The sequence below is a fragment of the Typha latifolia genome, chromosome 4 (genome assembly GCF_019914945.1).
Source record: "Typha latifolia isolate L0001 chromosome 4, TyphaL0001v2, whole genome shotgun sequence".
Taxonomy (NCBI): domain Eukaryota; kingdom Viridiplantae; phylum Streptophyta; class Magnoliopsida; order Poales; family Typhaceae; genus Typha; species Typha latifolia.
In genome coordinates, this window is record NC_133089.1 from 3,118,847 (window position 1) to 3,130,163 (window position 11,317).

General features: G+C 34.9%; 2 protein-coding genes across 7 annotated transcripts; both read left to right on the forward strand.

Annotated features, from left to right (window-relative positions):
* Positions 1-1,590: 1,590 nt before the first annotated feature.
* LOC140787447 (RPM1-interacting protein 4-like) lies at positions 1,591-5,555 on the forward strand. Its single transcript, XM_073136363.1, has 4 exons — positions 1,591-1,861; positions 3,934-4,401; positions 4,498-4,689; positions 5,220-5,555. The coding sequence occupies exons 1-4, from the start codon at positions 1,856-1,858 to the stop codon at positions 5,250-5,252; spliced, it is 699 nt and encodes a 232-aa protein (XP_072992464.1). The 5' UTR covers positions 1,591-1,855; the 3' UTR covers positions 5,253-5,555.
* A 577-nt stretch (positions 5,556-6,132) lies between these two features.
* On the forward strand, positions 6,133-10,919 carry LOC140785526 (uncharacterized). Of its 6 annotated transcripts, XM_073133390.1 has the most exons (7): positions 6,133-6,270; positions 6,675-6,986; positions 7,263-7,341; positions 9,539-9,598; positions 9,701-9,813; positions 10,430-10,667; positions 10,771-10,919. In XM_073133390.1, exons 2-6 carry the CDS (start codon positions 6,780-6,782, stop codon positions 10,664-10,666), a joined length of 696 nt encoding a protein of 231 aa, XP_072989491.1. In that variant the 5' UTR covers positions 6,133-6,270; positions 6,675-6,779; the 3' UTR covers position 10,667; positions 10,771-10,919. The 6 variants fall into 6 exon arrangements, with proteins under 6 accessions (XP_072989491.1, XP_072989493.1, XP_072989490.1 ...); XM_073133392.1 differs by lacking the exon at positions 9,539-9,598 and having other exon boundaries at positions 6,588-6,986; XM_073133389.1 differs by having other exon boundaries at positions 10,430-10,919.
* Positions 10,920-11,317: the final 398 nt, after the last annotated feature.

Sequence of the window (11,317 nt, forward strand, 5' to 3'; positions counted from 1 at the left end):
TACATAGTTTAACTGGAGAAATGATATCTCTGTGTGAGTTATCACATCAATTGCTTAGGAATCTTATTAATATATTTATTCATCTATTCTGGTTCTACCATCAGTCAATGGTAGGATTATGGGTTCAATTTTCTACTTGAGTATCAAGATTAATATTTATTTAGTTTATAGCTGTGGTATATACTAGTTGCACTTATAGATACTAATATATATATATATATATATATATATATATAGAAAAAAATTAATTAATTAAAATGCTACACTATAAGATTTTGTTTACTTTAGAAATAAAGTTAATTATAGAATAGTTATTCCTCTTTATTATTTTCAAAATAAAATTCTTATTTTAAAAATACCTATTATTCTGCTTATTTATATCTTAAAATAAAAATACAATAATAAAATGTGTTGATGTGGTATAAAGGAAAGAAAAGATAAATAAAATGTGTTTTATTTTTATAAAAGCATTTGATGGGATAGATATTAAGGATAAATTAGTAATTAGATTAGTGTGTAGTATAATATATAATTTTAATAAATAATATTTATATTTTAAAATAAAATTATTATAATATTTAGCTATTATTATGATACAATGAGTTGTATTTCATAGTAAGAAAAAAAGTGAACACTGAGTGCTGAAGAAAGCAACAGGAGCTACAGTGGCCCCCATCCATTATCACCCAAAACTCTCAATTATGAACCAATCCAAGGTATCCAACCATATTTGGTCCTCATGAGAGTGGCCCACATTGCAACTCTTCTATCAGACTAAGAGAGAACAACATTATCACATGTGCCCTTAAGACTAACACTAATCTCTTTCACACCTATGCATTCAAATTACCACACAAAGCCATGATAATAAACAAGTTCCATAAAAGCTGGCAGTCTTCTGTAGCCATAACCATTCCATCTACCACTACCTACTCTATGAGTTTAAATTGTTTATCTTATTACAACTAATACTCTTCTTCTTCATCTTCTTCTTCTTTTTCTTTTTTTTTAATGGTTAGTAATATAGAACAAATAGCATTTTTATATTCTTTAGTTCTATGTACTAATGCCTTTAAATTTTGGACCGCATGGTAGTTGAGGTATTAGAATATAATGTTAAAGCATGTTGCTTCTAAAAGGAGGATAATGCTGAAACTTTTTGTCCTTAGTAGATTTTTTCTATCTCAACGTGGTATTAGAATTATTCATGTGCATTATTAAGAGTCGGATGTGATGTAATATATATTTATTTGATATCTAACCACTTTTTAGTTTTTGAATTAACGCTTTTTAAGATTTATATGGACTGGGTAACGCATCTTGAGCTCTTGTTAAATTTTCTTCCTTTGAGTTTTGTGGTAGAAGTCGTCTCTGCTACTGCTTTAAACTCCTTGCTTGTACGTCGGAGGACATCACTTGAAGACACTGTCAACCTTTCCAGAAGTAATTTCCAAGTTTCAATGGGTTACTGTGAGAAGAAAGAACCTTCCTCTCAGGTAGCTTTTCTCTGTCCCAGTCTTAAGAGTTAAAATAGAGAGAGAAAGGGAATAGTAACAAATACGTAGGAAGAAGCCGACGACTGACGAAGTCAAAGATGACCGGTGCCTCCGGTCAATCTCTCTCCCCTTCTTCTCTATCTTCCTTGACGTGTTGGGTATTTTTATCCGAACCCAAAGACGCGACCCTCCGCTACTTCCAAAGAGATTTCCTCCTTCTTCTTCTTCTCTATAGTACTGCCGGCCGGATCAAGGGAGGAGGCGAGAGGAAGCCGGGGGTATCAGAAAGGAGACGCATTTATCTAATTGGTGAAGGACGAAAAAAGAAGAAATCCTTTCTGAGCTATTGAAGATATAAAATGGCAGTGAGTATTCTTGTTTATTAGATCATTTTGGTTGTGGGTTTTCTTTAACTTGTCAATCTATGTGCGGGAGATTGCAAAAATTGCATTTTTGGGCAGTCACGTTTTCAGAATTTATTAACTATGTGGTCGTCTTTAGTAGTTTTATGCTATCATCTTGTTTGAAGGAGATTGGTTAGAGTTTTAAGGTTCTGACATACGGGTATTTTGCTCTCCCTCCTACCAGGGATGCTAGCTCTAGCAGGGATTGAGTTAAAAATTTCCATGTGGGTTTCTTGTAAGATATGGACAGAAGGAATTGGAAGGGGAATTCTGAAGGTTTTCGACAATTGAGCGTCCTGTGATGTCTGTATTTTGTTTTCTGATAAAGTTCTAAGTATGAGTTTGTAAGGACTTTAGATTTTGTTTGGGGAATTGAAGAGTTTTTCAAGTTGTATCGGATGATTTTGATACCTTTTGCTGTTGAGAATAAGCAGAGAGTTTTGTTGGTATTTTCTGATATGACTTTGGTGAGATGCAATTTTTCAAAATATTGTAGTGGTCATTATGTCTGTGTTTCTCCACATGGATAGTTATGTTTGCAAGGATCTAGCTGCATATTTTCTTAGGAGGGATGATATCAGAGCAAAGGGTGTTAAAACTTTTAAGACGTAATTTGAAGGATCTCAAAGATTTGGTTTGATAAATACATTTACTTTCTAGATGTAGATCTGGAGTTGCTTGATTTGCAAAGCAGAAGTACAATTTAAATGAATGAGAAAGGGAAAGAAGAATCCAAGTAAATAAGATTTCTTTCATCAAATTCCAATAGATTATCTTTCTGTCAGATATTCTCATCATTCTAATAATTATTTAATGATAGTCTTTAGCGATGTGGTTCAGACCTCTCATGTTTAGAGTCTTTAGACTATTTTCCAGATCTATATATCATCTCTAAAAACAAAACACTGTCTCTAGTTGTTGTAGTTATTATGTCCACCGTCGAGGAGCTCATAGAAGACTTAGAACACCTAATCAATGTTTTTACATCATAAGTTGGTACTCAGGGAAAAAAAAACCCAAGCAGAGTTGGGCTATGGATCAGTTGTAAGTGCAACTATAGCGCACAAGACATTCTTGAATTTGTGACTTCGATGTCTTTTTCTAGGAGTGATTTATATACTTCTGTGTCTAAAAGGTACTTTGGTTAGAGAGGGATTGATAAATACATTGTTGTTTCTTTATTTTTCTCTTTCTTCAATTACTCTGAATACCCAATTGACACTCTGTTCCTCACAGTTCTTACTGAATGCTTTTGATGTTGCTAGAAGTAGAGATATGACTTGATTACTGAATACTTTGGTTAGAGAAGGACCTTTGACTTGATTCTTTCAAAAATCAAAACAAGGCAAAGTCCTTTTTTTTCCTCCTTTGCATGCGTGACATGATTTTGTCCTTTTTACCCGTTTCCTTTTTTTTAAAAGTAAATTAGCTTTGCAAGTTTACTGGATAAACCTTGTTATTACATCATCAAGGCTTGATAGAGTTTTGGCCATATCCATGCGAGACCGCATGATGCAAGCATGAAAAAAGTGAGTTCTTTCAAGAATAGAGAGGAGGGAGAAGGACAAATAATCTCTGAAACATAAAGGGTATGAAAATAAAAGGCTGTACCAGGATATAGTAGGATTGCAGAAGCAAGAAATATTCGATTAATTTGCAGGAAATTTTAGGAAGATTGCTCATGACTTGGTTTACAGGTGTGAGAAATAATTCATATTGAGTCAGACAGAGTTCACATAAGATTGCTTAGTGTCTAATGAGGGAAACTAGAGATGCCAATAATAGGTGCAATGTAGTTTCTTTAACACTGCTTTGAGTTGGAAATAGACTTCACCTTGAATTCCACCTTTATATACATTGTTTATCAGCAAACAGTTATTGTAGAAATCTGCTCTACTTACTTTTGTCTTTTGTCTTTTGTCATTTTTGTTGATATGTAGAAGATGTTATTTTGGTGCTATTGATCAAGGCAATAAAGGTTTCACATTTCTTTCATTGGTTGTGATATCAAGTTGTTCTTCATTTGACTGCAGCAACATGCTCGTGTTCCAAAATTCGGTAATTGGGACAGTGATCGCAATGTTCCTTACACACAGTATTTTGACAATGCACGCAAGGGTAAAACTGGAGGGAAGCTAATTAACCCAAATGATCCTATTGAAAACCCAGAAGCATTTTCTACAGATCCAGATGTCCCAATGCCGAACGATGAGCGGCGCACAAGCCGAGGAGATGACCATCATGATGTCATGTCTCGGCAGCGTTATGGAGATCGCCCAAATGCTGGTGATCAACAAAGGAAAGTAGGCAGAGCAGGTGGTGGACCTGACCGCAGTGTAGAGCATTCTCCCCTTCATCCCCACTACCAGGTGAGAGCTGCAAGTAAATCTGGAGTGTCTTCTTCTTGGGAAAGAAAGGGCCCTTCTGAAGGTAATTATGGGCTTGGTTCTGGCACTCCAGGAAGATCCAGGATAAGGGCTGGTGGTCGAGGAGATGAAACAGTAAATACTCACCTTTTTGTCAATAAATTTGTGTTATCATATATGCTTCTCTTGCTTGAACATGCAGATGCATGATATTACTTTCTGTATTGATAGCCTGAAAGAGGATCTGCTGTGCCTAAGTTCGGCGCATGGGATGAAAAAGATCCTTCATCAGCTGATGGATTCACCCATATATTCAATAAAGTGAGGGAGGAGAAACAGACTGGATCAGGAAAAGCTCCAAATATAACTAATGATGCAATATATGTCAACAATTCCAGGCAAGATGACAGTTACGAGACTTCGGTAAGTGCTTCTTTACTAGTGTGCACAGTAGGAAAGAGTTAACAATATAAACTAAATGGGTTTGTGCATATCATCACCAATAACTTTTGGCCTTATTGTGTACACCTCTTTTGATATATCTGCAAATGGATTTGTACCTTTCAGTATATTTGCAAAACAACACCTATCTTACTACACTATAAAAGATAAATTTTTTTTTATAAAAACTATTGTTCAGCTTAAACTTTTAGAATAATTGGTGAGTTATTATCATACTTTAGATTTATTAATCAATTATTCTAGCTGATCGCAACCGGGTAAGCTAACCATCAAGAACAAGTATCCACTTTTAGTCTTCTTTTTCTGTTTCTTAGAATATCACCAAGATCGCAACCCCTACTCCTTGCCTCCTTAGTAGTAATACTTTTCACAGCTCTACTATCAGAAATGATCAAAGAAAAAGGAACAAAGTTGATGCCAAATAGTTCTTCCTGAAAATTGAAATATCCAGATATTCTTCAATTCTCAAAATTATTCTATTTCCTTTGCAGAGCTGCTCATGCTTCGGTTGGTGCAGAAAGTGATGGCTGTTGCTGAAGAGTGTCGGAATCATCGGGTTTGTAAATATCTTAATAAGGATATTTATGCCATGAATCTCCTTGGCGATGGGATGCTTTGCCCTGCTATGTCTCCATTAATCTGCTGTCCTGACTGATATTTTTTATGGCTACATCCAGAATACTCGGCATTATTATTCTCTTATATTACACCTTTTGTTTGTGACCAGAATGATACAATGATCGCAAATTCTTTGATGTTTATTTTGTATTCAGTAACCTTAAAATTTGGAGTGTGCAATGTCAATGGCTGCAGCTGTTAAAAATTTATTTCCCTTTCTGTTCTTGGCCAAGCTACTGTCAATATCTAAATGGTCTGGTCTTATGATCATCACCTTTATCTCGAGTCATATAAAGAAGCTACCAAATTGGCTTATGAAATTAAAATTAAAATGAAGTGCTACTGCTGGTCTAGGAAATTTGCATAAGGTCAACTTTTAATTGTTGCTTATTTTCGCATGGATCCCTTTATTTATTTTAACTATAAAAAATCTCCGATATATCCATTTTAGTAGTAATCCACTAGATTTTTCATAATTTAGGAGGTCTAATATGCACTGAAAAATAAAAATTTCATGTGAAGATAAGAAGGGTCTTAATATAATTATCTCTAGAATTAACGTCACTCATTGTAATAGGATGGTCTTTAAGATATATATATATATATATATATATATATATTATCCAAATCTATAGCTTTCTAATCATGGTTGACTTAGACCCTGGGGGTTGACTTTAAGATTGGCGATGGCGAGAATCGGACGGTTAAAAAGCAGCCGCATTTCCGTTACGGACGAAATGGAATTTTTTTCCCACTCATATAATATATATCATATATGCAATATGTGTTCCTCCCTCTCTCTTCTCTTCTCCTCTTTCTCCCCTCTCTCGCGCACACGCACCTTCTCTTACTCCTTCGATTGCGTTCGCTATCCATTAAAGACAAAAGGCTGCTCGGGTCTTTCCCTATTCAATCCTTGTTCCGGTGCGTTTACTCGGTCCTTTCCCTCATCTTATGATCAAAATTTTGCATTTTTTTGGCGATCTTTTCTTCATTTTATTTGTTTTTGTTTTCCCGCTTTTGTTGATTTCGGTTTTTGTTGATTTCGGTTTGTAAATAATGTGTCTTCTTTACTGGAGAGGAATTGGACTCTTTTAGTGGTAATCTCTGACGTTTCTATTGTCTATTGTTATTTTTTTTCCCTCCTCTGATCCTTCTTCTGAGAAAGAAAAAGGTAATTTATTCATGGGAATTGTTTTAGTGAGACTTTTGATTCGGTTATCTGTTATCTGATCCCGTAGATTGTGGTAAATGCTGAAGAATATTGAATCTTTAACGCTAATTGGGAAGGAAAGAATTGCAACTCGTGTTCGTTCTTGTTGCTACAGTTGTGGAGTTGAGTAAAGGCAAATTAGGGTTGAATATATCATGAGCACACTTGGGGGAGTGAGAGAATAATCAGAGGCACGCCAGGGGAAGATTGTGAGTTAAAGATGGTTCCTAATTGGGACCTGAATTATTCTCCTGACAGCCATAAGGGGACTCCGGATTCTGCAAATGAGTTGGCCTCCGAAGGAGATTCTGGTTCTGAGCATGTGGCATTGCCACCTTCCAATCTGGGATTAAGTAGCTCGCCAATCGATGTGGAATCTATTGAGGAAGAAGTTGAAGTGCTGTCCCCCTCAAGAGGGGTTCCACAAGTTTGTTCCTTATTCCCTGGCTTTGTTGATCTTATTCTAGATGCATTTGGATTTGATCTTAGGCTCTGCACAAAGTGTAGCATATTACATGCATGTTTTTGTTGTTCAAATCCAATCTAGCAACTCTGTTCAGTTAATAATTTCCCCTTCCATACTCAAATTAGTATTACTAATTATTTAGAACAGTCTTCCCCATATGATTACTTTGTTAATCCTGAGTTTTTTTTTTCCATATTTCTTGAATAATAATGTCCTTCACTTACCTTTTCTCTTCAGACAAGGAGCCGAACAGGGAGAAGCCAACCCACGACAGTCATCTTAGATGACGACTTGGAGACAAATCTGAGACAACCAGGTTAGTCTACATCTTGAATTTCCATTACCTGAAGAAGAACAGTAGCTCCCGAAATAGTTTTGGATTCAAAGCATCTTGGAATTGCATCAAACAATGTTTAGCTTCTTTGTATATCTAGCTCGCAAACTTGGAAGTTTTGTTAAGTTTAGATACTTGTACTGGTAAGTGTCGTTGGCATTAGTGCATAGAGAATTTTATTGGACTTGTCGTCAGGTTTCTATATGTATGTATGTATGTTCATATGCAGCGTAGAGAATTTATGTAATTTTGCAATTCGGCCCCCTTAATTTATGCTATCTGGCTATTTGGCCCCCATTTAATTTCTGATTAACTCTACTTGGGCCCATCTATTGTCATATCTAACAGTTAACATTGCATAACGTTAGATTCTATAAATAAGAAATGTGGGAACTTTATAAAATGATAGTATATATGGAAGGTTTCATATTAAATAAAAAATACTGAAATCTCTCTAGTTTACCTTTTTTCTGATTATTTTTCTAAAAGAAATTAGAGAACTTGACAAGAAGATAGGATATAATCGAATCCATCCCACTCTTGTTCTGTAGTTCATCTCACCAATTTTGCTATTTTACAATTAAGAAAATAAAAAACAAGCAAACTGATTAATCTCAATTCTTAATTTCTTATATGTAAGTGTTATCTCTCTCTCATTTTAATCCATCATCCCTTTATTATCTAATGTTTTAGCATCTAATTTGATTACAATGGTAAATTACTTGGTATAACATTATTTACATTTTCTTAATTATTATGAAAATTATTGCTTTTATTGAATTTGCAATTTTTATTTCTTTTGATTCAATTCCAAAAGATGGAGCGTCCGAATTTAAAATTTTGATATAAATTAAAATTAAAATTTTCTTAAAGTTTGAATGTTCTTTTTATGTATTTTTTCCCCTTAGACTTTGCATCTTTCTATCTTCCATGATTAGAGTTTGCATCTTTCTATCTTCCATGATTAGACTTTGCATCTTTCTATCTTTGATGATTGCTCCCCACCCCATTGAAAAATCCTAGTTCCACCACTGTTCATATGTGTGAAGTTGGAAGGAGAATATTAGGATTATTGTAGACATGCTTTATGGGCACAAAATTGGACAGCTAGTATATGTTGTGGGGCTCTATAGCTTCTTTGCAAGTTCTGTTGCCTGATAGTGTTTTGGTTGGGAGTTTGCTGCAACTTCCAAAGGTTGATATTAGCCTATTAGGTTGCTAGGTGATCGCAAATTTCTGTATGTTCTATTGGTTGTGCTCTAGCAATTCTATTATGTGGACAAGACTTTCACAGTGATGAGGACATGAGGGCCTCAGTTCTTTATCGGTTTGCTTGAGATTGATCAGTTATGATGGCAACAAGTTATAACAAAAAGTAGTGGAAGTTTTAAACCTTTGCAGATAGAAATCTGCATGCAAAGTACATTGTCCACTTGGCATCATTTGAAAATCCTATAGTGATAAACAGTGTATGTCTGAGCACAATTTTGCCTGCATCACTAAAGCTGCATGTGCAGCTCTCTTATGTACATATGCAGTTTAAGCCAATGGAATGATCGTACAACGGAGCATGGCCTATACGTGGAATAGTAATTTTTGCTGCACAATCCAGTGAAATCCGTGCTTTTCAAGTATGCTACTATGCAAAGATTATGTCACTATTTAGCAGACTTAATTCCTTATAATGGCATTTGAAAATAGTATTAGCTGATTTTGGTTAGCTCCAATAATATGTCTGGATGAAAATATTGTATGGTTTTAGTAGCTTTAGTTTCTTCTATTTTATTTTTTTATTTGACATCTTAGTTGGACTTATATTTGACAAAGTGGGTATTTGGAATATCAACTAAATCTAGCTGAATTTGACAGGCGGTTTACATTCCAAACTTGCATTAGCTAGAGATGCCATTCTTTGCATTTACATATTAATGAAGAACTTCAATGGTTCTGTATTTTGGAGTATAGTTAAACAACGTATTTCCTGAGATGGCAGAGGCCTAAATTTCAAGCTTGACGCTTGACCTCTGGCTTGGACATCCTTTTTGTGAAATATGCACTATGTATATGAATTCCCTGTTGATAATGAGCACTGTCAGATTAATCATTTGTATTGTATCATATTGATATTCATATTTGTTTCCTTTTACAAATGTCGCTAATGCCTGTTTATATCTACTAGCATTTGCTGATAGTGTTGCTACTGATCATCTGTATTGTATCACATCTTCACTCGTTGTTGGTATGTCCTGTTATATCTGGTTTGTCTCAAATTCATGATTGTTTCCTTTTATAAGTGTTGTTACTGCCTGTTTATGTCAAACTAATGCTCATTTTCTCTTAGATGTCTCTACTGAGGAACCTGTGACCACATTATCTCTAGGCGCTTATGGGCAGCATGAAACGGTTCCATCAAATAAGATCTTAATAGATTGCGATGAAGATGACAGTTCTAAGGTAACAATTTTGCTTTTATCTTTGATAAGTTATATTATGTTTGTGGAATAGCAAACTGAAACTAGCAAATTTATATCTGAAATGGCCAAAACTGATTTTTACTCCTAAGGTCTCATTACTCTGAAACGGGACTGAACCACAATTGATATTTTTCCAATTACAACTGATGTTTAACCGATGGGTCTGGATAGATAAGACTATCTTCCTACAGACTTGTGAGCTACATCGGTTCAGGTTAATTACGGTCAAGCCTGAAAAGCTAAAGTTTGGTGTTCAGTTGGATCAGGATGGGACATTTGACACAGTCAAGACACGGATGCTGACCTGAAGCTGATCAACATGCTAGCACTCTAATCTATGCTTTGATTTGTAGCTTCTTTGCTTCACTTCTTGTTGATATCTGCTTTATTAGTATTGTAACGTGACTCTACATCGCCAAGGACTCGAGTGAATGTAGTTCTCTGCTAACATTCTCTAAAGATTGTTTCTTTATGAAACAAATCCATCTCTGATACTGGCTTTATTTAGTTATTATGCTCTTGGCACCTAAAGGATTTAATCCTTCGCTGCAGTGTTTTGCTTCAAATTCTAATCCTTCCTTGATTGATGATGGCAGGGAAAGAGTGTGATGGAAACTGACACAGGGCCTATTAGGTTAGTTTTGGAAGAACCCTCCTTTACCTGCCCTGTCTGTAAGAACAAATTGGTGGCGGCATCATCAACTATCTGTGGCCATATTTTTTGTGAAAGCTGCATCACGGCTTCCATTAAGACTCAGAAGAAATGCCCCACTTGTAGAAGGAAGCTTAGGAAGAACAGTGTCCACAGGGTGTACCTCCCTCTAACCGACTGAGGTGGGCATTGGGCATTGAGCATTTATTTTCTTTCTGGATCTTATAACTATTCTGAGTCCTATTTACATTCATTCTTTTTCTTTTTTATTCTCTTTGTGAACAGCCCTTCTAATCAACCCAACAAGCAATGTTGTTGTATATGGTTCAAATTCATCTTGTGGCTCTTTGGTAGATGGCCTTGAGCATTAGGGTGTAATCGAGTACTGCTTGATTGGGTCGAGTTATATTCAAGCTTGAATTCATTAATTTCAATTTGAGCCTATTTTGAGCCACTTGATAAGTAACCTCAAACATATTTCAAATCAAGCCCGAAGTAATCTTGAACCAAACTTGAATAGAATCTTGATTGTCTATATGTTGTAAAATCAAATAAAAAATGTAATTAAATTAATTTTTATTTAATAGGAATAATTCCACTTAAACCTTCTGGACTATACTGTTTCACATACTTCTTAAATTTTTTTATTATTCACACACATCTCCTAAATTAAGAAAAATATTTATATATACCCCTTAAATAATAAAAAACTAAACCAAAAAACTTTTTGAATTAGGAGATGTATTTGATTAAAAAGAAGTTTTAGAAGTATATATCGAAAATAATAATAGTTCAAGAGTCAAGTAAAATTATCTCTATTTAATATCTATAT

Bases quoted from the DNA above. Each gene is read 5' to 3' on its own strand.
- LOC140787447 (XM_073136363.1), top strand. The intron at 4,402-4,497 runs GTAAATACTCAC...CTGTATTGATAG, and splicing joins GTGGTCGAGGAGATGAAACA to CCTGAAAGAGGATCTGCTGT. The intron at 4,690-5,219 runs GTAAGTGCTTCT...TTTCCTTTGCAG, and splicing joins ATGACAGTTACGAGACTTCG to AGCTGCTCATGCTTCGGTTG.
- LOC140785526 (XM_073133389.1), top strand. From the start codon at position 6,780: ATGGTTCCTAATTGGGACCTGAATTATTCTCCTGACAGCCATAAGGGG. The intron at 9,599-9,700 runs GTATGTCCTGTT...ATTTTCTCTTAG, and splicing joins CACATCTTCACTCGTTGTTG to ATGTCTCTACTGAGGAACCT. The intron at 9,814-10,429 runs GTAACAATTTTG...TGATGATGGCAG, and splicing joins ATGAAGATGACAGTTCTAAG to GGAAAGAGTGTGATGGAAAC.